We start from the raw sequence: 27,527 nt of genomic DNA on the forward strand, positions 1-27,527 counted from the left end.
CCGAATCGGGGGTCCTGACGTTCCGGATAGCTAGCGCGTGCCCTCTTCACTGGAGTATCCTGCCTCTGAATTACCACGGTGCCCTATCGGAAAGGGGTTAAATGCTCTTTTCTTCCAACGTCGAGGCGTTGACCACCCTCTGCGGTGGAAAATCAACCGAGGGTTAGGTGAAACGCGCGCGACCGTCGATCGTGTCGTCGCACCGTCGTTGCTGTCATCGCGTTGCATTGATTCCAGTTTATTCGCCGACACGCGAACTTCCCCGACTCGGACATTCAAGCAATTACGAAACTTCGAACATATAGAGAGAATATACCGATAAATAATACGTTGTCTCGCGTCTGAAACAAATTTTCTGAAGGGAAATTGAGATTTCATGTTCGAAACGTTATCTTACTAGTTAGTCTCGTGATTAGGTAAATGAAATGCACATTCAAAAGAAATTGAAACTCGGTTCACACGGTTAGGAGCACACAATGCGAAGAGATGAACTTTTCAGGATTTTATAGGCTTCGTCGTCCACGTTTTCCCAAAAAGAATCTTTCGGGGTCCAGGTGAACATCCCCGAGGCAGCCTGGCGAAAAGGGCAAGGACACCAGAGGGGTACAGAGGGTGTGTGTGTGCGTGGAGGGCGATTTTTCATTTTTCGATGCCACAGCACGCCGACAATAGACGCGTGTCGCGATGTTGCAGCTGCTTTTGGCCACTGTATTTGTCCCATACACATGGCACGCGGACCAACTTCGAGCGTGACTGTGCTTCGCAAGAACTCCAAATCAGTAGTTTTCCCTGCGACGAATTAACAGTAGAACCATCACGTTAGATTGTGCAACAAAAAGCGAACAAACCTTGCTTGTCTCGGATATACAAAATATGTTTGTAATCTATCTGCAAAAAGAAATTTAAAAAATGTAATTTTTAAACTTTCTCGGTCATTGTCTTCTAGACAATTGATAACAAAGATAAATTAAGTGTTTCTTTCGATGCATAAGAAATTCAGTCCTCGACTATGACACACACAACCACAAATTGAATCTTATAAAAGTGGTTCCTATGCCTAGACGTTTGAAAAATGATTGTTCGATCGAATAAATCGCTGTACTGCACTTCTGTGCCTCGTCTGTTCGAATAAAATTTTGCCTATCTCTGTCAGCGAGTTTCGTGGACGCGGGACCCGGGGACTTCGATGCCTTCAAACTCCGGAGACTTCGTTCCGCCATGCTCGCTTGGAAGTACGCAATGTACAATGAGTCACGGTCAAAATTCATACGCCACGTTACAAAAACATATTTCAGGCTTGCGACCCCGCGAAAATGAAATTTACGCGATCGATCGGTCCGGATCACGGTTTCGATAAATTAATATCGGTCATCCGAGCGTCCTTCGTGTTCGTAGGAAATACGCCGTCGCGACGCGGCGGTTATTGCGCTCCTTTCGAACTTATTAAATGATACTCGATCTTAATGAAGTTTGCAAGCAACTCGGCAGCTGCCACTTCGCGACCCGTTCGGATCGATATTGGAAGGAATCCAAGGGACAGATAAAATCTTTCTGTCGGATTTTGTCCTACGGCAAATATCGGGCCAGTCGAAGCTAAATGTCAGGTAGACGAGGACGCTTGGGAAACAGCCTCGCGACAGGGTTTCTCTTCGTTGGATTTTTTCTTGCCCCGAAGACGGCTATCGATTAACCTGATTGGAGGATCTGTTTCTAAAACGTCTCTTTAGCCTCTTTAGCAAATTCTAAATCGAGAGAATCGGTGGTTGACGAAGAACATAAAAATAATGAAAGTTCCCATAAACTTGTATGGTAATCAGCATTGTTCTCAAGGTATAACCATTTTTGTGCTCCGATAATTAATCACGAAGTTAGCTCGACCTCGTTGCCTGTTCCGTTCATCGAATCTGGTTCATTGTTTAGAGAAGAGTTGTCAATTAATTTCTTGTGTATCATAGAAAGTAATGAATTTTCGAACAAGAAAATGGTAGAGGGTCAGGGTTTCTCTTGGTCGGGCCTTTCCTGGATTCGAAGCCGGGATCGATTAACCTAATCAGATGACTGAGAGTCACTGATCGCGGCGCAACACACAATGCTCCGTGGGCCACTGTAGGTACAACCGAGAGGTTCCCACCTACCTGGTCTCGATAAACTGATTTATTTCGACATCATTGTACGGCCAGAGTCGCATCTGTTCCGGCGAATTTCGTACCCGAGAAGAGGAAGAAGTCCGTGATTCCCGATGGCCGCTGGCGAAACCTCGACGCTATGAAATATATACCCGCGGCCCTAACTTTCTCGTTGTCGATTTTTGCTTTTTTTTTTTGCCAAGCATCGGCACCGGCCGCTCATCCCTCTTTTTCCTTCGATCGTAACATAAATAACAATAACGAGATCTTTTTCTCGTTCTCGTTTCACGAGCTTTTTTTTTAATTACGACGCGAGACTAAAGAAAATAGAAGGAAAGCTTTTCCCGGTATCAATTCCGATTAGTAAGAAAAATTCCTGTAATAAAATATATAGAGCGCTTGTCGGGACACAATAGAGCTTGTCGTCGATACTTGACGGGAGATCCTCGCAAGACGAAGAGTCTGACGCATCTTCCGACAAGTACGAACTACAAAAAACTCGACAAAAAATTCTTGATCGTTTTTATCCACTCGGATGATTCCTCCAAAAATTCGAGATCAAAATCCCTTTTATAACATCGATGCAAATCATCCATATATGTATATCAAACCACAAGACGCACGGACGAAAGGGTACCGGAGTCCATTGTTGTCCCGGGCGCCAAAATTCCTAAGCACAGTCCTTTCTAGAAGAATCTGCATTAATTTCTATCTGCATAGGCCAACTATTGTTATGTTAATAGCCGACGGGTTGCTCACTGTCATCCGCAAACGTTTCGAGTTCCATCTCTGTGGATTCGTACTCGCGGCGTTCTCGATTAAACGCGTCCCTGACGTCGCATGGGAAAATCAGCTGCGAGGACTTTCCACCGGGACGAGCCCCGGGTCGTCTCTGCATGATGGTGTCCCGGTGGTGTTTTTCCTTCTCTATTTTTTTTTTTTTTTTTTTTTTTTTTTTTTCTTCAAAGAGACCAGTCAACGGGGAAGTTCACGCGGCGCCGCAAGTTCCAGCCCTTTGACTTTCGAGCGGCGCAGAGTTTCGCGTTACCGCCTCTCGAAGGGACGAGCCCGGTTAATTAAGCGTGTGACTCGCGTTATAATTACTGTCACGCGACAGGTTTATCGGTCAAATGAAGATTAAACGATTCCCGCGAGTGAAACGTTTCCACGAGCGGGGAGGAGGATCCGTGAAATTTGCGTGTCGCGCGAAAATCGTGATTATTTTTCGGCTCGCTGTTTATCACGTTCTCTGGGTTTCTGCTTGAACTCGATGGCCGTGGTCATGGTACAAAGAATCGTACTTAACCAGAGCACACTATGCGCTCGAGTCAAACGACATCTGTCTTAACAGACGAGTTTAAAACTCTCTGAATATACCCGCACCCATCGCCAGTCACAGGGGTATTTGTTAAAAAAAAAACTCAGCCCGTATCCGCGGTCTGTTCCGCGTCGTCACCTTAGATAAACATCTAACTGCTCGGTGGCAGATAGAGGATACCCTCATGAGCCACTTAGGAGCAACGTCTTCGAATCCTTCGATCAACATCCGCGTTTAGAATATTTTTATCGCATTTCGTGCGAAAGTTTCGCGATGAAAGGATCGTACAATCGACATTGTACCGTATTGCAAACGGAGAATGGTTTCAGCTAAGATTGTCCTTGCTCCAGCTTGTCCCGGGGGCGGTTTTGCGCGGGCGAGATCGACGCGTTTCCCGTGGAATTAGAGTTCAATTTGCGAGCGGCAGAGTTTCTTTTCCGGGACTCGTAAAAAAAAACTCGTAAAACGTGGCTTTGCTTCCCCGGGAGCGTCCAACTTCTTTCCAACCAATCCGCGTCCCGAGATACGACGCTGTTCCTCAGCTTTCCCCCTTCGTTGTCGCTAACGATTTATTTCTACGAGCCTCTTGGATTCGATATCAACGACTTTTCGGGCCCCGGAGGCGAGCTCCAACCCTTCCCCGGAGTTCCCTGTCTGTCACTCGCCGCCGAAATCACCGAAGGTAAGGAAGCGTTACGGGTGACACGCGCGACAAACGGTGTCCTTTCTGCCCGCTTTGTGGCCGGGCGTTCGTACCGAAATTTGGGTTACCGAACCCGATTAACCCTTTGCGCGGCGATTGTAAAGGTGACCTGCTCGAGCGTAAGGAATCGTCGCATCGATGGTCAATGGAATTGAACGCGTTTCCCGTGTCACGTTAATAGAAGTTCGCACAGTGGTGGACACGAGAATTGACACAGAATACGATCCTGTATACGATCATTCGTATTAAGCTGTTGCAAACTGAATAAGATACAGTTGCTCGTAACGTTCCTTGTACTTCTCGAACAACCTAATTAACATTAAAATGTTGGGGGGACATGAGTACGTGATGCAATATGCTTCTTATTCGTACGTCGCTGTTAACTTTTCGTTTTGGAGTAAACCTGACGGAGCAGCAAATGGAGCAGAAATCGAAGCGTTTGCGATATTAACAAATTTGCTCGCATAAAACGGCGAAGCAAGTTGTCTTCGAGTTGTCCGATCTGCTCCAAGTTCTTTTTGCATTACAATCGCAATTTACTCCAAAACTGGTTTAAGTAGAAACAGGCCGGTTAGAGGAACCCGATCGAAAATCGCATCTAAAATTCAAGTCCGAAAGATGTAGGTAAACGCACGTCCAACGAGAAAGAAAGATTACTACAGGATTTTCTGTATCGTACGAAATTGATTGCGCAATCGCGACCAACACGAAGCAACGAAGAATGTTGCGAACGGAACGCGTAGAGTAAAAGAAGAAACCGAAGCAGAAGGCGAGAGCTTTGCTTTCGGTCGAAGCAGGTTCGCAGCATCCCCTTGTTGCTTAGGCATCGCGCGAGGGGTTGCAGCCCGTCGTAATGCGCCTGCGCGGCCTCCGCCATCCCCGCGATCGCCCTCCCCCTTGCCCTCCTCCTCCTCCCCCCTCCTTTCCCACTACAGAAACGCAACGAAATCTTTCGTACTCCGTCTTGTACTCGGTCAACTAACTCGCTTACCTCTCCCTAGTTCGGTCTCCTTTTCTCCCACGTTGGCGGTCTCGCTCGTTTGTTCTCGCGCAGACAGAAGGGCGGGAGAGGGAGAGGGAGAGAGAGACGTGCACGAGCGTACGCTCGAGTTCCCCTTTCCCTTTCCCTTTCCCTTTCCGCCGATGGTCCTGGGTATATCCTGGGTTCCCGCCATGACGAACGGGATGACACCCGAGAATTGCCGAACGGTCCCGAATCGCGACCGACGGCCGAAACGCGGGCAGCTGCGACTCCGGACGGACAAAGAATACTCTTGGAGCATACAGTCACCGCGCGGCGAGCACACTCACCACGGGGCAGTCCGCCGAACCAAAGGTATAGTGTTTTGATGCGTCGTCGGGGCCGGCCGACGTCTGCTCGCGGCACGTTTATCGGTCTTGCCAGGATAACGGAGTGCACGGTGAAGCTCGAACGTATATACACGGGGCTCTGCGAGAGGATAAGAAAGAAAGCGCGTAAGAGCGAGTGAAGTCGTAGGGAGGAAAAAAAAGAGAGAGAAAGGGGAACGGAACGGAGCGGGCGAGCGTTGTGTGCGTGTGCGTGTGCGTGTACGTGCGTGCGTGCGTGCGTGAGCAGGAACACGAATATTCGAGGGACGTCTACGCGCGCTGGGCCTCCTAGGCGATTCTCGATCGACGCGCGAGAATTTCGTCGACCGGTGCGGTGCGAAGGTAGACGTTTTACGATAGCCCGTGGCACACGTGTTTGTCCGGTGCGTGGTTCGCTCTGGGTTTGCGTCAAGAAAGACGAGGAACAGCGGGGGTGACCGGTGGTATATGCATATGCACGGTGATACGAAACGGGAAAACAGTGGGGAAAAAGAGCGAAAGCTCGCGGTGAAAGCGAATCGAAGGGACAAAATACGGGGAGAAAGAGGATCGACGGGGACAGTGTCAAACGGTTCCCACGACGAGAGTCCGTTGGTCGCGCGTCGATACCGGTGATCGTGGATGAACGTTCGTTCGTTTTCTGGCGTACCGGCGACCGATCGAAGAAAAATTTTGGAATGTAACGCCGGCGGGGCAGAACAACGGCAACGGCAGTGGCTGCGCGGCTGCGGCAACGACAGCGACAACGGCAACGACGGCGACAGGGCAACCGGACGGGTGGAGTGTGCAGCAAGAGGGAGGGAGCGCGCGCGGAGGATCACTCTTGCTTTCGTTCGGCTCTCGCTCTCTGTCTCTCCTTCTTTCCCCTGTCCCTCTTGCCCTCCCACTCTTTCAGCCTCTCTCCTTTCTCCGTCGCTCGTGCGGCTGCCGTTGCTCGCCAACCAGTAGGAGAACGGAGAGGGAAAGGGAAAACAAGAAGGAGAGCGAGAGAGCGCCGGTGGAAGAGAAGCGCCGCGCGGAAGACAGAGCTGGAGCGTGCGCAAGCCGGGCGACAAAGAGAGAAACAGCTCGACCAACCGAAGAAACCGGGAAGGAGAAGGGTAAGTGCGTGAGCCAGTAAACGTTTCCGTGGATGTTCGATGTGGACGATACGAATCCGTTGATAAAACGATGCGTTACAATTGCTTCAACGAGATGCCCCGTTATCGTCGTCGTCGTCGTCGTTGTTGATGTTGTTGATGTTGTTGTTGTTGTTGTTATCCTGAGTGAAATATGCACGGTGCCGAGGACGCGGAACGTATGCACGTCCGTGATTAAAAGCACCGAAACGGCACGGACGAGCAAGAGAAGCGCGTGTCCGACGTAAATCCCTCTCCCCCCTGTAAACGACCATGCGGAAGTTCCTACCCGCGGCACGTTTCCGTCGTCCTGGCCTCCTTGCTACGTCCGCCGATCATCACCACCGCCATCGCCATCGGCACCACCTCTACCACAATCTCACCACCACCACCATCGTCACCGCCACCACCACCACCGTCGCAACCGCCACCACTACCATTGCCGTCAACGCCTCCTGCTAGCCGGCGGCGATGCACGGTAGTGTCCTCGAGCACGGCGTGCACGCATCGTGCTGCGAATGTTTCACGAGTCTCGCGCGGTGCGTCAGACAAAAACGCGTTGTGTCGTCGTGAGACGAGTGACGGGCCAAAGTGCATCCCTTCGAGATTCCCGGTGTTTTCGAGGCTCGGCTCAGACGCTTCGTCGATGCCACGCGTAGTGTATGGGAAACAGGTTCTTAACGCTCATTCTCTTCTATACCGTGCTCCGATAAAACATACACGTATATATACGTAAACGTAGAGAGATCCTTTTATTTTGTTTTTCGCCTCGATTGCGCGTGAAACCTAGCCTAGCCTGGCCTGGCCGGGTAGAACAAACGACGCTTTGGTAAACACCATTATCGACTACGGAGTGTGCCGTTCGTTGAACGTGTAGAGGAGAGAGTTCGGTGTCGGACGCGGCCAGTAGTGAACGAAATAACTGTTTTTCTTAAACAAAGAGAAAATTTGAAAGAGAATTTTTGAAAAAAGAAAAAAAGAGAGAGAAAAGGAAAAAGATAAACGCTAGAGCCTGCGAATCCTCTTGGTGCTCCGTGCGTGTGTTTCGATCTCGCGAGGTGCATCGTTGTAAACCGCGTGGTGCGGCACGCTCCGCCGAAATTTCGATCGTTCCCCGTCGAAATTCACCGCACGCTCCAAGTGCCATCGGAAGTGGGATATTGTGTGGCCACGGCTTGAGTACACCGCGAGGATAAAGCACGAGCAATTCGACCCCGTGATGTATATATATATACGTGTGTATGGTACAAAGAGAAAAACGCGGCCCGGTAATGACGTGCAATTTGCAGTTTACGCGATAATAATCGACGCGTACACACGCGATCGGCTTCGGGATCGTTAGGGGTCGCCTTCAACGGGGCACGCCGAATTAATCCGTGCTGGTCGAAACGATCAATTTCCACGAGCTGACCGCGTTAGTTTCGACGGTACGCGTTTAATACACGGGTACATCGATGACGTAGTGTTTTTTCGATCGTCTCTTGGTGGGCGCGTTCGTGCCCGATAATCGATAGAAATTAACGCGTGTTTCTAACCAACGAATGCAAAATCTTCGCCGCTCTCTGTTTCGCCGTCGCGAACGCGATCAATTCCCCTTTCTCTTTCGCTCTATTCCTGTCTCGTTCCTTTTTTCCTCGGTTCCCTTTCCCGTGGGTGTTCCTTCTTTTTTGCGTCGGCGAGCCGCGCTAGGGGGTGGGGAGGGTGGGGTGGAGGCGAATTTCGGCCTACTCGCTCCACGGAACGGCGGAACGGATCGGAATGGACGAGGAACCAACGTCGTGGACCGCGAGAACAACGGGCGCCAAGAGATTTACGGGCACGCAGTGTATCCCTTTTACCCGTTCCTCGGATTCGTTCCTTCTTTTTCGCTCCCCCTCTGATCTTGCTCGCTCGTAGCTGTCGAAATCGTGCGCTGGTTCGCCGCCACTGATCGAAAGGGTTGCCAACGAAGTTGGCCGCGAATCGTTTCCAACGTACCCGTACCTACGACCAGTGTTCGCGAAACGCGAGCTTCGATCGCGACGGAACGTTCGAGAAACGCGCTCTTGTTTTGCACACGTACGAAATGGAGACCACCTTTTTATCGAGTATTTTTCTCTCTGCCGGTTATTGATAAATGTATTATTAGCTATCTGGCGGCACGGAATCTCTATTAGACCGGCTAATCTATTTCGTTTCTCTGACGTTTTCCTCCGATTTACGCCGCGGAAGAAAATAGACCGCGTTCTTGGATAGGTTATGCGTGGCTCGATTCGCGCCTAAATTCCGCTGATTTCGTTAGACATCGTAATTGCGTCTGATTGGATTAACGCATTCGTTTAACCTGCTAACTATTGCGTACTCCGAATTTTGTACGTTCTTTTGGTTAACGCAAAAGGTGACAAACATTTTCTGAGAAACAATATTTGTACAAACGAGAGTCGTAGTACAGTCGTGAAGGGGATGATTCTTCGTCCAATAGTAAATTGAAAATTTGGAGTAATATTATTCGTACTAGGCTCCGTTTTGGAGCGAATCAATCGCACTTCGTATAGGAGATGGAAAGCAAAACTTATATAATTTTGGGCAATTAGAGTTTCCTATCGTTTAAAACATACTTGCAAGCGATCAGGGAATAAGATTGATATGTGTCGAAACGCTAAGACGGTTAAACGATACTAATCGCGTCATTTAGCGTCTTATTGGATGAAATAATAAGCAATGCGAAACTTCTTTTAGCTCAGACAACCATCCAGTATGGACGCATAGTATTTACGTGTGATATATTGTTAGAACATAGAGCGAGTTAAAAGCCTGCTGTTCTGTTTAAAATTCCAACAATTTGTAACGAGATTTCGTACGTTTCACCTTGGAAAATGTATTTTCACAGAAATAGTTGAAATAGATATGGGTTGCGTCACATTGAGATTACTCTATTGCTACCGAGACTGCAATTTCGTGATTCTGCCACGAAATCGTTTCGAAATCATTCTTAACTCGCGATCTGTAGTTTGCCGATCTCAATTTTAACATACGCAGATATGTTGAACGATTCGTATCGTAGCACCAATTAAATTCGTCATAAATTACTGAAAAGTAATGTTTACGATTTCCGTGACTTTAAATATCAAATTAGAAATTCGTCAAACTGACGGGTTCCGATAAATCTAGCGTTAACCTATGCTAAAATAGCTTGGCAAAGTTCCGCCTGACGCCGATAAAGAAACGGAATATACGATGTTCGCAGCCCCGTGCAGGCCAGGCGAACACCTGTCCGACGTAGGAACAGGTATCGACGCGAACGTTTCCAACGATCCGCTCCGATCGGCCAGCGGCGTATTCTTTTTCTTCCTTTCTGGTGCGCCCTTTTTCGAAGCCCGCTGCGTGGGCTGTCGGACGTCGTTGCGCGCATTAATCCGTGGTTTAGCGAACCAATTTAAATATCAGCGGCGCGCTCGACGCAATTTTATATCATTTCCGATATCATGTGCTTGTATGGGTGGGTTTAACAGTGCCCCCGCCCCCCGTTTCCCCCACCTAGACGAACCGTTACGCACCTCGACACGAGGATACCACGCTGCCGACCGGGTTTTCGATACGCGTCTTCCTCGTGGACGTTGTACTGAAACGTTTAATTCTTTGACTGAAATTTTAAATCGCTGTTACTTGCGCGCCACTATTTGTATCCGATCGATATAATCTGATGCTCTAGATAACATACACCTTTTTATTAACTTTCGAGCACGTCTAGATCCGCCATTGCTAAAATATAAGTAAGCAGGTTAAAGATTCGAAAGTACACGCACGCGAGATGTAATCAATAGCTAGGGAAGTTCAAGTTCGAGTTCAAATATTCGTAGTTCGATAGTTCGATATCGTAGGATTCGATTTTCTAGCAAATCGATTGTCGAAATCGAACATCCCCCCTTCGTTCGATGTCGCGTGCGATGATCGGCCGATACGCGACGCGCGTAACGTCGTCACAACGTACTTGCGGTATATCTCGTGAAAGTATGCTCGCGCATGCGCAACACCGCGCGCCTCCGTACCCGCGCACGTGCGTGCGTGTGCATATACAGTATACCGACCGTGTACAGGATGGAACGGTAATCTTGACCAGAAATGGGCAAAATTCTCACTTAGATACGAATTTCGAGTAACTAATGCAAATGATAAACAACTCTTTATCCGTAACTCGTCAAAGGAAAGTTAAAATTCAAAGTATAAAATGAAATATTTCACAATGAACGAATACACATTTAAAGACCATAATAGAATTTGGAGTCGCATGTTTTGTTCCTAAAGATGGTCCAAAAATCTTTCAGAAGAAACACTCGTTTTGGTGACCCTGTTAACTGATAGAAATTTGTTCACTTAAATGTATTATATTTCAGATTCAAAACGATCGTTCCACCTTGTACGTTGGTAGCAGGTTTAAGCAACGACTAAACCCCAAGTGCTCCTTATTGTCTCTTGATTCTGATCTCGTGGGACCTTGAACATCATTGCACGATCGTTTAATTCGCCCTGGTAGCCACTTTCGTACGATATAAAAAAATCCTGTAGCTTTCCTTTAAAGAAATTGCAACAAGGTAAATGTCGCAATTACTGGCATACCCTTTGTCGTATTCATTGTTCGCGTGATCGATCGTAATTGTAATCGATTATACTCGATTCTGGCGTACTCGATAATTAGGGGTTGAAAATTTTGAAAGTCAACGTTGGTGGTTGTTAGCGAGGCTTTTCTCTGTTCCATTCGTTTCTTACGCGTTCCTCCCTTGAGGAGAAAAATGCTGGTCAATAATTACGACGAACGCCCTATACATGGCCGACAGTGTGGCACACCAGCTGTGGTCCGCTTTACGAGCCTCCGTGAACAACGTGTGCATACACGCGCGAGTACGCTCGCTCGTTGCTCGCGTATGCGTGCGCGAGAGCGAGTACGCGAATCAGTGCGCACTCGAGTGCGTTTGTCTGCTGTCGGAGAACACCGGTGTGCACCCAGTGCCGTAAAAGCGTCGCGTCGCTCGACCGATACGGGCCGCGTCCCGTCCAAGCGATTTCGACGCCGATATGCAGCAACAAGTGAGACCTGGTCGTTCCTGGGAAACAACATCCACGCTGTCCACGATCGTCAATCAGCACGATTTCGGTTTACTTGTCAAATTTTTCCTCCGTTCGGATAGCCAAACGCAGTGATCAAAATATTCGAATGTTACTCGAACATTGAACTATGATTAACTGTCAAATTTCAACCGTAAAACAGCAGATGCTAAACCCGCAACACGGTAGACTTGCGCAAAGAGAAATCACGAGTCTCCTGGGAAGATCGCAGAATGCAACGCGAGCAACGATCTATAAAAGGGAATCGAAACTCGTAGACAGATACAACGTGTCCACGTTTGGGAAAAGATGGACACTCGAAGTTTACTCTAGTAATTATTTTCTAAACTTTGTATCTTTCGTACGTTCGAAATTTTGATCTAAATTTTGCTCGTCTCTGGCGCGTTAGGGCGAACCGAGCTTCGAACCGGTTTCTGCAGCTTGCAAACGTTTGTTGACGAATCACTCTGATCGATAATCGGCGGAACGGTGGCTCGTAACGGTGTCCCGACAGCAAACGCACTCGCGTCAAAGAGAGGTTATCAATGGCGTAGTATGCGAGGCCGTAGCTTTCAGCGGATGAATAAGTTATAGTCTCGACGATGCTATAGTAATCGGCTGCTACAAAAACAGTATTGTTATGACTCGAGTAAGTGGATGACGTCACTTATCACGGCCTCTTTCTTTGCTATTTATTGATACTTAACGCGGGAGTAAATACTGCTTTACGATGTTTCACCGGTCCGGGTTTTCTTCGCCGATTTCCTGCGACGAATCGGTCATCCGATTCCGTTGATTTCCTTTTTGCTCGATGGAACATTTTCCAAATTGTAATATCTTCACTGGTTTCTGAAGAATCCTAACTTTGTTAAAGTTGGAGTACTATACAACAAGACGTAGTCTAGGATAGAAATTGAGCTTCAACAATCGAAGATATAGTGTAGTGTTCCAATTTTGTCAAATTTAAGTTTTGTGAGCAACATCTTTGAATTTTGGAGCACACAACTTACTCCAATCTACTGTGAGCTGCATAGTGCTCCAATTTCACTTTAGGCCTCGTAAATACTATAATTCTGATCCATTTCTGGCTATATAATGTTTAAACCTCGTCGATCTTGAGTCCCGCAGACTACGCGTTCGATTTTTGGATCTAACTTTGTATTCCAGGCCACTTTTAGCTTTAACTTCGTTGAACTTACGGTTCCTAGAATACATTCTCTATTACTGGCTGTCACTATTTACTTGCGGTGCTTCTATTTTGTCGATCTTGATGCTCGCAGACCGTGTCCTCGATTTTTGGAGCTCGTTTCTTATTTTCGATCAATTTTGATATTGCAAATCACTCAAATCTTTTCTTGTTTCCGCCATATAGACTTTTAACGTCTGGAGGTTTATTCTACTCCAGTATAGCGTTTTGGTCGTTCGGTGCTCCAATATCAGGAAGCTTGGGGGTTCGTGTATTGTGGAACCTATTGTTAAAACTCACTTTCTATTTCGGCTCGCTTATGGACCATACTTTGTACCTCGGTCCATTTTTAGCTTAATAGTGCACCAACTTCTCGGTTCAGTTTGTATTCCAGTCCATACTTTGCCTCGTAGTACTTTAACTTTAGCTAGAAAAATCATAAATCCTGTCGGAAACCTCGTACCTCCTCGATTCTCTAGTCTCATTGACCTTTCAACTTACGAATCCATCGAGAGGTATCGAAGTCAAAATTTTATTTCGATCGAAAATACGGACGATACTGTGGTACAATTGTGTTTGGGGGTAATTCTGCTCGTACCATCGAGAGATCAATATTTAATATTTTTTTTTTTTTTAAAGAGATCGAAGGGTGAAGAAGCGTAAAGGTTAGGTTGAGGGAGTTTAGCACGTTGTCTATTATTCGAACAAAATGGCCATCTCTGGCTGCAGGGCGCCGCGATGGTCGAAGACGCCGATGGCGGCATGCGCTCGGACGAGCGCGTGCATTTGTGCTCGCTTGTGTACGGATCCGCTCGCGCGATCGTGTGCGTGGGACCTTGAATCAAGCAGCCTTTGTCGCCGAGAGTCGAGCGAGCGCGGGTGCTCGCTCGCTCGCCACCACGAGGTCGGCGAAAGTGTACCCGGAGCTTTTTTGCTCGGAGCCGCAGCGAGAGCGGCTTCTTTTTTCTCTTCTCTTCGCGTTTCCTTTTTTCGAGGTAGCGAGAAACGGGCACCGGCACCGAGAGAAAGAGAGAGATCCCACCGCCATTTTTGCCTCGCTTGTAATGCCGGAATTAGCGCGGCCGCGCACCGTCGCGAAAAACAGGCCTTATCGCGGGGATTTACGCCTGCGGAAACGAAGATAAGCGGCAACCGGGCCCGAATAATAATCGTCCACCCGCTGACTCGAGCCGATTTTTTGCCGCCGTTCCCGCTGGCCGCTTCCTAGACGGAAGACGAACGGGGTGAAACGTTTTCTTCCTCCTCCTGCTGATATTGTCTCTCGCGATGGTCGTCAGGCTTTTTCAACCGAGCGGGGCTAAATTCTAACGCCGATGGTGGTCGTAATAGCGGCTAGACAGCTTCGGAATAAGTTCATTTAACGCGTTCGAATCTGGGGGGAAACCATGAAATATACAAGGGTTGATCGATGACTCGAACAAATTCTAACCTGTAGAATTCTACTTGCAGACGATTTGCTTATCTCTGTGTTTTAAATAGTCTTCGATTGCAATTTATACCAGTATGAACGGTACCAGTTCTTCACGCTAAAACAGACGAGCGCCATTTTGCACAAGCCTAATACAAATATCAATAAAAAAAGAACGATCGAACCGGAATAATGCAAACGAAACGTGTACGTGGAAAGTATAAGTGTGCAGTAATTTCTGAATTCAGTATAGTGTTCCGTTCTCTATAGAAATGTGCCTACTTGACTGGAAATGTTTAGCAAGAGCCTTACGGATGGAAGTTTTGAAAAGTAAGGGCCGAATCGACGATTCTTTGTGCATCGCGTGCAATACCATCGACGCGAAATTCTCCCGCGTCACGACAATACGTCGCGACGCTGAACTTGAGTGAAACAAAGGAGTTCGAGTCAGCCGTAACTGCTCGATACAGTCTGACGATAATGACGAATCGAGACGCGTAGAATTCCGTGGCGTCGTTTCTCGTAAAAAAGAAACACGGATCGAGATACGTACTAACGCGTCTCCGGCAATTGTCCTTCGCTGCCATATACAGGGTTGGTCGTAATTCGTGGTACAATCGAGCAACAAACGATTTCTCCAAGTTTAGGATCGCCATTTCGAAAACTTCGAACGGATTTTTTAACGCTAAAGCGCAAATTCTTGCAAAAAAAATGCTTCGTTAGAAAGTTACGACATGGAGGCGAAGTACAGTTTTTCAACCTTGCGAACAGTTGACATTTTAAAACGGAGTATTAATAGTGAGTGATTAATAGAAGTTATATCGATTACCTTCAACGATCTCAAGTAGCAAACATTGCGTAAACAAATTAGATAGATATCGCCGACCTGTTCTTCCAGCTTAGTGCATCAGCAAGTAGCCCGTTATTGTTTTCGTAATTGTTAACATTTTTTTACCGCCTCTTTATAAAGCGTTTGTAAACCTACGCGTACACGACACTCTTGTTTCTACAGTTAGACATTTAAAAGTCATCTTTCTTTACGGGATTACAAATAAATTACTCCTCTGTTAGGTTTCTTTATCCATTGTATGGGTTTGAACATAAATATTGGTAAAATTAATATTGGAAAAATGAAAGTCGAGAACTTAAAAATTAAGAAGTAGTACGAATACCCATAATATATGATGCGTGCACATGGCGTCACTTGGTTGCACCAGGAGTCGCGTACGGAGGTTTTGCAATCGAACAATAATCCATAAGTGGGTATATATCCATAATTTGGCACTGCATACCCTATTTTACACGTCTGAAGAATATTCCGCGCGCATAAGGGGTCGGACAGCTCGCGCGCAGGCTTAGTTAGCTCGGTTTTTTCGATGGCGCGCAACTCGTCGCCGTCTAATATTAATTCCAAGCGCGCGAAATCTCCGATCTCTTTCTGTCGGCCAGCTGGGTTTGTACACGCGCTTCTGGGAAGCGACGTCCTGCGTCCCGCCCGACGAAAGAATCCGACGACGGGATATATCGTTCGTTCGGCGTCTGCCTGTACACGCACGGGGTCATTCCACGCGAACTCGGACACTTTTTGGAGCAATATTTCGAATTTCACCGAAACCCGCATACTTTGTACCACTTAACGTCGCTTGAACGCACGTCGAAGCATTTTACGAAATTTGAAAAATTCGTTTCACGACTGATCGAAGAACAATGACAATTTTTTAAAATAAATTGTAACTGTTCAACTGGCAGTCGAACGTGATTGTGTCTGAGTTACTGTATCAAAGGCATTGAAGTTTCAACAAATCTGATACGTTGCTCCAAAAAGTTGCACGATTTTTGCATTGCATATGGCGTGGTTGTGGTATGATTGGACGCCATACAGTTAATGGCTGCAACGTTAACACACTGGGGATTGTCAGCTGCCGGTACCTTATCAGACTTTAGTCAATAGAAAGTTCACTTCTGAATAAAATATTGCGACCAGCCTCGATGCAAATCAGCATTATACCGGCTTTCGTTCATGAATTTTACTTACACGCGATATTTCCACGACCAGACCTGGGTTGAATTTTATCCGAATAATAGACGACTGACGCAAACTCTGCATAATTGTTTCTCGAGCAACGTTCATTCGTTAAAACTTCGTATACGTTAGGAACAAAATTAAGTTCAACTTCCTAGGAGCTCGTATATCGATCAGTTTGTTAACATTTAATACTTGTCTTCCAATAAGGTGAACGAATAATTGTGTCGTAGATTGGTATGGAACGGGGTAGCTAAGAAACTCGATTATTCGCTCTCGCAATTACGGACACTCAGAAAACGTTTTTAAAGTTGCTCGTGCGAGCGTGTACCACAATTTTAGCGGGAATGAATTTTTGTACGCGGCCACAAAGCCGGCGGGTAGGGTCGATTCGACGAAAGTGCAACGACGAGAGGCGCCAGCTGCTCCGCTCGCCGACGCCACGGTATACGCTCGTTCGTGCCTTTTGAAAATTTCGTCTTGTCATCGTTCCGCATCGCGCGACTTCCTGCTATCGATCCCACCGCACCGATTTTTCACCGATAGTACGAAACGGAAAACAAAAATTTCCCTCGGCGCGAGAAACGATTCAAAAAATTAAAGAAAGTCCTTCCCAAGCGTTTTATTCGACGTTTCAATTTATTTCGGTCCTCTTCAGGAACAATATATTAAGCCAGATGTTTGAGTAGTTAACGCGGGACATTTCAGAATGCTTAAGGAGCAAATGCGGGACATCCGGGACACCTTAAAAATATACTAACGCTGTTAACCGCGCAGAGCATACACGGCGCTCGAGGGGATAGTTTTGGTATAAATAAAATTGAAAACTTCAAGTGAAACTGGGAAATACGATTATTACATTAAAATTATTGTTGTGTATGTTAAATTAGTACGAGTCTTCCATTGTATCAATCTTCTTTTTTAACTGCTTAAAGTATCAATTATTCTCCTCTGAAACAAATGAAACACGTAAGATAATATTTACTCCTTTAAGTATTTTCTTTCCCTGAAGAATACCGAAATAAATTAGTCGAAATGTTCTTTAAAATAATTGCTTTCGTAGAGGGTGGGCCTGAAAAAGAAAGTTGACTCACTCACCCAGTTAAAAGAAACCCTTTAATCTCATTATTATTATTATAATCTTTTTCTGTACGTTAAGCGTACAACTCGTATCTCGAATCCAAAAGAAAAATGGTCGACAGAGCCCAGATACTAGTTTTCTTACGTTTCCAAAGACGGCAAAGTCGAAGAGTCGGATTTTTGTTGGAGTATAGGTTCGAAGAAAATCGAAGACCACTTAGAAGATAGCTTTAATTTATATTGCGCGCAGCCACGACCGGGTGGAACGATAAAACATCTCGCTGAAGTTGGAAAGTTTCGCGTCAGCCCGGCAAGACGGACGCCGATGGAAGACCGATCGATTTCAGTCGCGATTCCAACCAGCCTGGGCAATTTATATCCGTTGGAGCATGTGCCACAGTACGGATTACCAACTTCTTCGAATTTCTTTCCGTGCCCGTCGACGCTGGGATCCTTTTTATCGAAGGGAACGCAGCCGAGCGCCAAGTCGGGAGTTCGTGCGCGCGAACGCGCTATCAGCGCACCGAGTTTCGCGACCTTTAAAGACTAAAGTTCGCGGTATTCAGTCTAGACTAGATTTATGGACCTCTAGGAAAGTTCAATCGCCCGTGGCCTGCGAGCAGATCTCTCGTGCAGGTGTTTCGACATCGCACCGAGGAAGATCCACGTCTCGTAACTTCGACTTCTAACGAGAATGTCTTCGCAGAACTCGCGATCGCTCGATTCCCTCCGTACTTGTCACTTTTAATTGCCCCAACTGTTCGGGTACCGAAGTCTTCATTACCGTAGGAATTACGAAAGCTCATCGTCCTTCAAGACTCCTCGATTAGGTTTTGGGTATCCAAAATTTTAGTACTAATAATTTGCTATTCGATAAATTTTTTTTTTTTAACTTTTTACACACTATTATAAATTATTAATAATCGCGGGAACTAGATTCCATTATGTAAAGGTGTTTTAGACTCGTGGAAAATCTGAGAAAAGAATTTGTCAACGATGGTCAGGTATTCGAAATTGTCCCATAGCTCGAGACGAAGTAGTAAGAAAATCGAGGCAAGGCGACGCTTCCCAGTTGTCGAACCCACTGGAATCTCCTAGGTCAACAAACTCAGGCACCTCCCAACGCGTGAAAAGATCGTTTCCGTCTTGCTGAACATCTCCGGCTAATCGTCCCTCGACACCCTTCGGGGCGTGTGTGTTCTGGCGTCGAGCGCGTCCAAGCGAAGGTGCGAGAATATTCGCGGCTTAAAGGGGTGAAACGGCGTTCTTTGCGAATTTTTTACGAGAAACGTACGAGCACGAATAATTTGACGTTTCGACGTACGATTGTGGAACGTATTTACTACCCTTTGGCGTTTTTTAATGTTGAGAATACGAATACATTCTGCTTAATTACCAAATAGAACAATTTCAAGTAGAGCTATATTTGATAGGATCAAAGCTAGGTAATAAATATTTTAAACGCGATGCTATCAAAATGGCGTTCGTTAATCCTCGAACTTGGTTGCAGAAAACAATTATTCTTTACCTCCTCGAAGCAATAGGACCAACCATTCAGTAAATTAAATAAATCGATCACATCTATTCGAACAATCGAACCCTCATTCGTTTCGAAATATTTCAATGATCTAAAATTGACGGGGGAAGAATTTTTGGAATTTTTGATGGAAAAGAGCCCGACTACCCCGTTAATTCGCCGCGTGGCGGGAAGCGAAAGTGCACGGCAAACGACAGTGCAAGTTTCCAACGATAGCGAAAGCTCCGGCTGCCACAGCTGTAGTAAAGCTATTAGAGAGAGTTTTGCGGGCGGCAGTCGCGCGAGGGGTTGGGGGGGGGGGGGGGGTTGGAAAAGCGTCCGTGAGATAGCAAGAGCTGTTGCTCTCTATGTACCGGCCATTATGTACATTCACCAGCCGTGCAAAAGCCGTTGGTCGTGTGGGTGTGGGTGCATTCGAGTGACGGGAACGCGTGTGCAGATCTACGTGTTACACAGCACCGAGTTCAGCTTGCGCGTGCTACGTGCGCCACGAACAGGGTAGAAAGAGAAGGTTAGGGGTTGGGGGTGGGGGTGGCTAAATGGCGGTCGATATCTCACGGAGGACCAACATCGCTTCGGTTTTCGATGATGGCTCGGAACCTCTTCCGAGCAACGCTCGTCGAATCGAGCAATTGAATGGGATTTTGGGGGTGATTAAACGCCGAGGGTGTAGGAGGTCAATCGTCGATCACGGGGCCGAGATAAATGTTCCTTAGGAGCGTGATAGTTTTTTGAAATTGTGACGAGATTTGAGCTGCGTGGTTATTGCACTTAATTCGTTCTGGAAAGGACTAGAGTTAGAAATAGAATATTTCAATCTTAGAAAGTTCTAAGCATATCTATAGAAAAAGACATTATATTTTAAACATCAGTAAAGTACAATTTTCATAACTATCGTGACAGTACTTTTTTACAGACGTTCTGATTATGCCAAATAGGTTTCCAACCTCTAACTTTAAAGGGTAACTTCGCCCTCTTAAACATGAATTTCCACTCGTTGAAAAAGTTTACCCGCGCGAAAAGAATAATTGGAAGATAAAAGACTTCGTGTAATATGTTAATGCATACAGACACACAGAATACGTACGAGGACATAAATGGAGGTACAAGCGCCGTAGTTGGAGGACTTATGTGTTATTATTGTACATCGTAGAGTTAATGGCTGCAACACGAGTCGGGATAGTCAGCTGTTGGTATCTTATCGAGCTCTGGTGAAGGGAAAGTTCTCTTCTCAATAAAGTATAGCGACCATACTCGATGCAAATCACCATTGTAGCAGCTTTCGATCATAAATATAACTTACACGCTATATTGCCTCTACTAGGATACTCTAGAATCATAGGTGCAGACTTGACTAGCCAAATCGTAACCACATAACAGAGAGAAAAGTATCTTAATAATAATATTTTTAAAAATTTCCGACAACTCCACAGGTGTCACTCGGAAAGTACTGTTGTCTGTTAAAATTCATCGAAGCCCTTCAAGGTGCGGTCAAGCATCAATGATTCATTAGTATCTAGTTCAACGAGTTTTATAATAATTCGCCTCGGTATTCAACGAGATAATAAATACGCGATCGTAGCACGTAAAGAGAAAATATATTTCATAATATTATATGAGGTTACGCCGTGTAACTAGAGAAACAATTGGAGAGGCAAAGGTGACTAAACGGGAGACGCGAAGAGCTCGTAGCCATCATCAGTGGCTCTAAGCAGCGTGAATGAACCGTCCAGGGACTAGGGCACAACATTCGCGGGTATCAAAGCGAGCGAGTAGGTGTGCAGACACGCCGAACGTAATAGTAACCTTGGCTTAGCGATGGTCACGTTATGGTAACGTCTATGACACGTTCCCACGTAGTCGCGTGTCACGTTCTCGCTCACGATCGCCTCACGTGACCACGGGGAACGGAACGGGCTCGATAAATAAGCCCCCGGACTTATGTTTCTCTTTTTTTTTCTCACGAAATGCTTTCTTTTCTCCCTCCTGAATCCCTCGACGATCCATAGCACTCTTCCGTGGCGCTTCGAAAACAAATATCAGGAATCTTACTTTGTGCATATTTACGATGATGTGTTATTTCAAATTTGTATAATTTTTGAGCTTTCTTTTCAAAGAAAGTTTTAATGAATAAATTTTCTTTAGACGCTAATTTAGGAAAGATTTTGAAATTTAAGAGAGAATGCATGAAAGAGGAGAAGAGTATGAAACGCGAAACGCGATAAATTTCTCTCGCGAATCTGTACGCGAATTCCGTATATCTAACGGTCGAAAACATTTTCTGTTTCAGATCGTACAAATCAACCGCCTTCTAACAAGCCACATTAACCTCAAGTGATTTCTATTTTCTTACGAACGCGCGAAAGAAGTAATTAGTGTGTTTATATCGACGTAAAGAGGAAGGAAAACAAAACGAGAAAAATATTCCAAGAGCTTAGGTTCAAGAAGAAGAAGCCGAAGAAGAAGAAGAAGAAGCAGAAGACAAAGGATTAAGAGCTATAGTATCTAATTTAGTGTACAAAGTATATCTGAAGTAAATAACAAAAAGTAAACAAAAAAAAAAGTCCGCCAGTGCCAAATCGAAAGACGAAAGGGAAACAAGTACGTTAAGCGAGCAAAAAAAAAGAGGAAAAGGAAGACAAACGAACAAAACAAGCAAAAACAGATAAACGCTGAAACGAAACGAAAGATAGTATAAAAAAAAACTGCGCGAAAAGGGGGAAAACCGTAAACCAAAGAATCTACCATTTCATTTTTCTACTAATCACTCAGCAAGTAACGATACTCACTAACCAGCGAGGAGCGCGCGTAGCGACGACGCGTCCGCCGATCTCTTCGCGAGCAGAATATAAATTAAGAACAAACCGACCGACAAAGTTTTTCTAAGCTATATAGAAGTTTTACGTAATTAAGCAGTAAGTAAGGGTTAACGATTTTAGGAAAAGGCAAAAAAAGGAACAAAAAAAAAAAAAAGAAAATAAAGAAAACGGACGCACCCACTGAGAGCGAGTGTCTATCGAGAAGAAGGAGTGTCCCATCCAAAGCGAAGAGCAGACGGAGAGAACGCAGGCCGCCCTATATATCCAGAGACACCCGGGGGACTCGCGCATAATTACTCCCAGTGAAACCGATCTACTTCAGTTCGTAGCCTAAACCTGTTGAGTACAAACGACAGACATAGAGTTATAGAGAAAGAGAGAAAGCGAGAGAGAGTGATAGAGGTAGGAAGAGCAGTTGCGAGAGAGTGTGAGCAAAAGTGACGACGAGCGAGAGAAGAGAAGAAGAAGGCGAACCTTTGGAGATTTCGATCCCGATCCAGCCAGATGTCAGGGTGCCGAGAACGGTCGATCCCGCGAACGAGCGTCCAGTCACGATCCTAGACGAGGAGAGAGTCGAGAGATCGTGTCCCCGCGGAGGAGAGGTCCTAGACAGCGAACGGAGACAACGAGGCAACCTAGAGGAACGGTAACGCGAACCTCCTGCGAGCAGGGGGCTCGAGTCGCGATGACGCGGCGGGGAAGATGAGCGCCGAGGTAACGAAGGAGGTCGGCGCCACCGAGAGGGTAGCAGGCAGCCCTCCGGCGGCGGTAGCGACCTCGCCGAGCTCGGTCGGTCCGGGTGATCCGGCGCGGCACCTGCCGCCGTTCAGCAGCTTCGCCGGGGACAACGCGATGGACAGCTCGACGACATTAACCACCCTTCATCCCCAGGACGTTGGACTGGGTCTTACGTCATCTTGGGACTACTACGAGGGACTGACCGGCCGACTGATCGACTCGAGGGGAGAGGTGGTGCTCGCCAGCCAGTACAGGCCCTGGGAGTCGAAGAACGCCGCCGGCGGCGCTGGGCCCGGCGAGGGTCTGCCCAGCTTCGCCAGCCAATTCACCGCCCCCAGCGAAGCGGAGCCCCAGTTGACGGCCCTGACGCCGCTGTCCCCAGCCTCGATATCTCATTCGCCTCCCGTCACGTCCGCGGTCGGGCTGCCGAGCTTCCACACGCTCGGCACACCGTTGCCCGCTCCTCATCCGCACAGAGGCAACGTCGGCTATCCCCTGGTGCCCGCACCCGTCCAAGCCAGAGAGGTTCCCGCCCTTCAGCAGCAGCTACTAGACGAAAGGCACATACAATTGCTCGGATCCAGCCCTGTGCAGGCATTCCCGCCCCCGCCACCTGGACACCCTCATCACACCGTGCTCACGGTGGTGAAGCCGGAGTACCCGCAGTTGCATCACACCAACTTCCAGAACCCGATGTCCACGGTCCTCGACTCCACGCCCACGTCCAGGCCGATCGGCATCGACGGCCGCAAGAAGGAGCGCAGAAAAATACGCGCCGGCTCCATGGAGTCGGAGGACAGCGCCGGGGCCGGGAACGTCGAGAGCTCCGGCCAGGTGGCCGCGGTATCCTCCACCGCGAACCGTGGACCCCATCACCTCAGCGGAGGGATGACCGACCCTGACGGTGACGGCGGTCTCAGCGACAAACCGGCCAAGAAGAAGCGCAAGAGGTGCGGCGAGTGCATCGGATGCCAGCGCAAGGACAATTGCGGGGACTGCGCGCCCTGCAGGAACGACAAGAGTCATCAGATCTGCAAGATGAGGCGGTGCGAGAAACTCACCGAAAAGAAGGTTAGTGTCTCCTCTTAGCTCTCTCTTCCAGGTGTCTTCGTCGGATTTGTACATTATCGAGGTTGATGGAGAAAAAGAATCTTAGAGGTTGGGTAAGGAGACCATTGGAAGATTCTTCCTCTGCCGCGCGTTGTTTGAAACGGTTTCGATGTTTGGAATATTGTAATTTCGTCGAAGAGAGTCTTCCTCGTAGCTTAGAAACCACCCCAATAAAGAAACCAATTTTTAGCTCAGTGCAAGCGGTTAAGGCTTCAAATATCACGGAAACCTACTAGTAAAAAATACAACCAAGTAGTGGTATCTTCTTGTCCTTGGGAGTGTATATAAATCTCGATTTAAGCCGCGATATTTTTCATCCCCTGAGCTGAAACAATTTGTAGAAACGCGTCGATTGGCAGCGGTCGTAGAACGGGCGGGAAAATGAATTCGCGGGGACGGATGGCGCGAGGCGACATCGGGTCGTCGTTGGTTTGGTCCAAATTCGCGAAAATCCAGGTGGTGGCGCGCAGTAGGGAAAGGGTGTGAATCGTAGACCGGTGGGGTAGAGGATAAACGCCGACACAGCCGCGTTATAGAATGGCGTGTGTATATATAGTCTGAACTTGGCCCCGATGCCTGAATGTGCCGAGAATCCCAGAGGAAAATACAGAAATACAGATAACCGAGGTGGTTTATTATTGTAGCGACATTGAATAGGGGGTTGGTGGGTTGACTGGCTCGTTGGCTGGCTGGCTGTTCGGCTGCTCGCTCGCTTTTCCCAGCAATGGATTCGAACCGTACGCAAATGTCCGAACGAACAATTTTCAGTACCTTCTTTATCATTATTTTCCACAGAAACGGTAGTTAGAGAAACGGGAAAATGTTTATAACGACTTTTCGATAGATTATCGCACGGTGCTTCAAAAAGTTCAATGTGCATAATATATTAAATTTATAATAACTGCTAAAGAATATAAATTGTCATATCACTATGGAAGAGAGAAATATTTGTCGAATTAGAAAATATTGGAAAATCTGAGACAGTTTGCCTTCGGTTGATTGAGAGGCGAAAGAATTGTGTATTAATGGATTATTTTTTAACGATCACACGATTCTTTGGAATCGAGCCAGCACATCCAAGCTAGGAAGAGCATTGAATAACAAAGTTAAGAACAACCCGATACAGTGTATGTATCTCGTATAACCTTGATTAATGCAGGTCATTGTTGTTGCTTTTTCTGAAGCTATTGTATGACGTAGTGTTATTGTAAGAATTATGAACAATAGACTGACAAGGAGAGAAGCAAACGAGCAAACGCCTCCGTACTTCGTATTGTGAGTTTTTCAATTGTATATTTTGATTTGTGTGTATAGACTGGTTCACCAAACAATCATAAAATTTGGGTGAGATTAACATATTATAATTTCAATTTTTTCCATTATGAAATGGAAACATGGTAACTTTTTGATTAACATTCTATCGTTAATTTTAATTGTAATTTGTTTAAACGTGAGAAGATCGAGCGCGAATAGAACGAAGTCGATACGCAGAGCTCGTTTCGAAAAGTCGAAGCACGGGGTCGTTGTACCCAGACGCGAGTCAATTTAATGGCAAAGTCGCGAGAGGCAGCGAGCGTTTACTGTGCGCGCGCGCGCGTGTTAGGCGAGTGTGCAACGCTGTGCAACAAACAGCAGCGACTGGTAAGCAGCTTCTGCTTATCGTAGGGCAAGTTCAAGGCTCGTCGCGGGTCATAATAATCGCGTATCGAACTCCGGCCCGTTCGGAAACAAACGTGTTGTTTGCTGTGCGATACAGCCCAACAACTCGCCCCGTCCACGCGATAAACGCTCGCGAGTCGGACTATTAAAACGAACCGATTTGCGCCTTTTTTTTTGCGTCTTGACGAGAAAATTGGAAATAGAAGGGGGGCAGAGATGGGCGAAATTCTTATCGAGATAAAAACGTCGAATGACGAACGAATGATAAGCGTTTCACTCGATAACGTTCCGTAATCCAAATTATATTTGACTTCTGAACGAAATTGTGAAATAGGACCGTTTGATAGACCACGATAATGGGATATAAATTGTAATAAATACGAGAAATTGTAAAATAGTTTGTTACGATTTATATCGAGCGACTACAAGCGCTGTCATTGTTTCGAATTTAATTTAAATCGTCAGATACTGTTTTAAAAAATGGAAACTATGGAAAGGTCGACGTCGTATCGAATCGATCGAAATGAAATTGAAGAAAATACGAATGTCGAGGATACGACAATACCTTCTGGACCCCTTAATATTTTTGATGTCATAAACGAGACGGAAGGAAAGTGCTCAGGGAGATAACGAAAGAATGCTGATCGATGGTTCGACAGGGAATCGGACAGCCGGTCGTTGAAACCGATAAGAACATATTTATCGGTCGTCTTGGGTCGCGTAGGCTGAACGTGCTTATTATATTGTCTGTAACAAACGACATCTGACCAAGTTACGTTACCAAATGTTATGGGGATCAGGAAAAGCGATATTAGGAAAATTGTATTTATTCGAGTAAATGGAAAATCGAATAGGAACTTTGTCATATCATTTATCATAGTTATCTTCACAAAAAGAGATTATTAGAAACCAAGAAGAACGTGTATAATATTAATCAAAAATACTTTGTACTCCACAATACTTTTCACGGCATTTTCCAGCAGATCCAAATCTAATTTTCTTCGAGCTCTTTTCGATCTTTATACTATATTCTAATACCTTTTCCGAAGCTCTGCCGTACGATGATAAATATCAAAATCGATTTGAAACGGACTCTTGGAGACTTTCGAGATAAATCTCGAGTAGATGTTGAAGATTTACGTAACTGACGGAGTAGTTCTTGGCTTCTTAGCTTTATCGTGCCACTTTCCGAGCTGACCTTAAGTGAGTCACTGACAGCTATTGTCGTGACTTTCACGGACAGTCGTGCGTAGGCTGACCGCATCTCGTGATGAGCCGCGATTAAACGAGAAAATTGTTGTTCCGCTCGATGATAGCCTGTCGACTGAAAATAATATGCGATTCTCTCTCGAAGTCGATCGCTCGTTTGCGACCCTGCCACGATATCGGCTCACCTTAACCGCCAGCTCCATTATGATCCTGACGGACGATTATGATAAAACCTCTGCTTTTTACGCCTTATTAAAACGGAGACGCGACGTCTGGCCTCGGGTGATCGTAATTACGACGGAATTGCCGTGCAACAGGAGCCCGCGACGGCGTTTATCTTCCGTCGAGCGTGAAATAATTTTCTTCCTAAATGGTCTTAAAACAAATTCACTTCATTTTTTCTCTAATAAACTACGGGCTCTAGCTAAAGAAAATTTTTTTTGCAGGATGCTCGTAACGAAAGCGCATATATGCAAAATGAGTCTGAAACAGTAGGCGAAGTCGATGATCGCTCATAAAAAAATTAAAAAGAAAACCTTTTCGTAGGCGACGCATCTCCAACGAGATTCCCTCGAGTGAAACATGTTCGCACTTCGGGAACCCGCAAGAAGGGTGGAAACGCGACGTTTAATACAATTTTATGCTCGAACGAGTCGCCATAGGGTCTCGATTATTCTCGACAAGTACCGAAATCGTAATAAAAAGAAAAATTTGTTCCCCGGATCTCGTGGGGGAGGCTCGCGAAGGAATCCCGCGATTCACGGGTTCGTTGGTGGCGTTCCTCCCCAACGGAAATCGCGGCGCGAGGGACGCCACAAAGGGAAAAAACGGGACGAGAGACGCGAATGATAGATGCGGAACACCGGCACGAGTCGAAGACCGGCATATAGAGGCTAGCCGTCACAACAACCCGCACCCTTACAGATCTTACACCCTCTTTATCCCGAGGGAAAGCCTCGCCCCTGCTGTCTTTCTGCTCGCGAAACAGGCGGCCACCCTTCGAGTTCATCGTACACCTGCCGTCGAGAGGTCGTCCGACG

At 46.5% G+C, this 27,527-nt stretch overlaps 1 protein-coding gene across 5 annotated transcripts in view; it reads left to right on the plus strand.

Annotated features, from left to right (window-relative positions):
• Positions 1–27,527, plus strand: part of Tet (tet methylcytosine dioxygenase-like) — a 144,856-nt gene that overhangs the window by 12,773 nt on the left and 104,556 nt on the right. The window contains exons 1-2 of one of the 5 annotated variants that reach the window (XM_076762093.1): positions 5,474–6,597; positions 21,243–23,580. In XM_076762093.1, the coding sequence (XP_076618208.1) occupies positions 22,474–23,580 (1,107 nt within the window). In that variant the 5' untranslated portion in view covers positions 5,474–6,597; positions 21,243–22,473. Of the gene's footprint in view, positions 1–5,473; positions 6,598–7,115; positions 7,289–7,412; positions 7,837–21,242; positions 23,581–27,527 lie in introns of those variants that run through there. The other 4 variants (XM_076762098.1, XM_076762095.1, XM_076762097.1 and 1 more) reach the window with 4 other exon arrangements.

Source organism: Colletes latitarsis, chromosome 3 (genome assembly GCF_051014445.1).
Source record: "Colletes latitarsis isolate SP2378_abdomen chromosome 3, iyColLati1, whole genome shotgun sequence".
Lineage (NCBI taxonomy): Eukaryota > Metazoa > Arthropoda > Insecta > Hymenoptera > Colletidae > Colletes > Colletes latitarsis.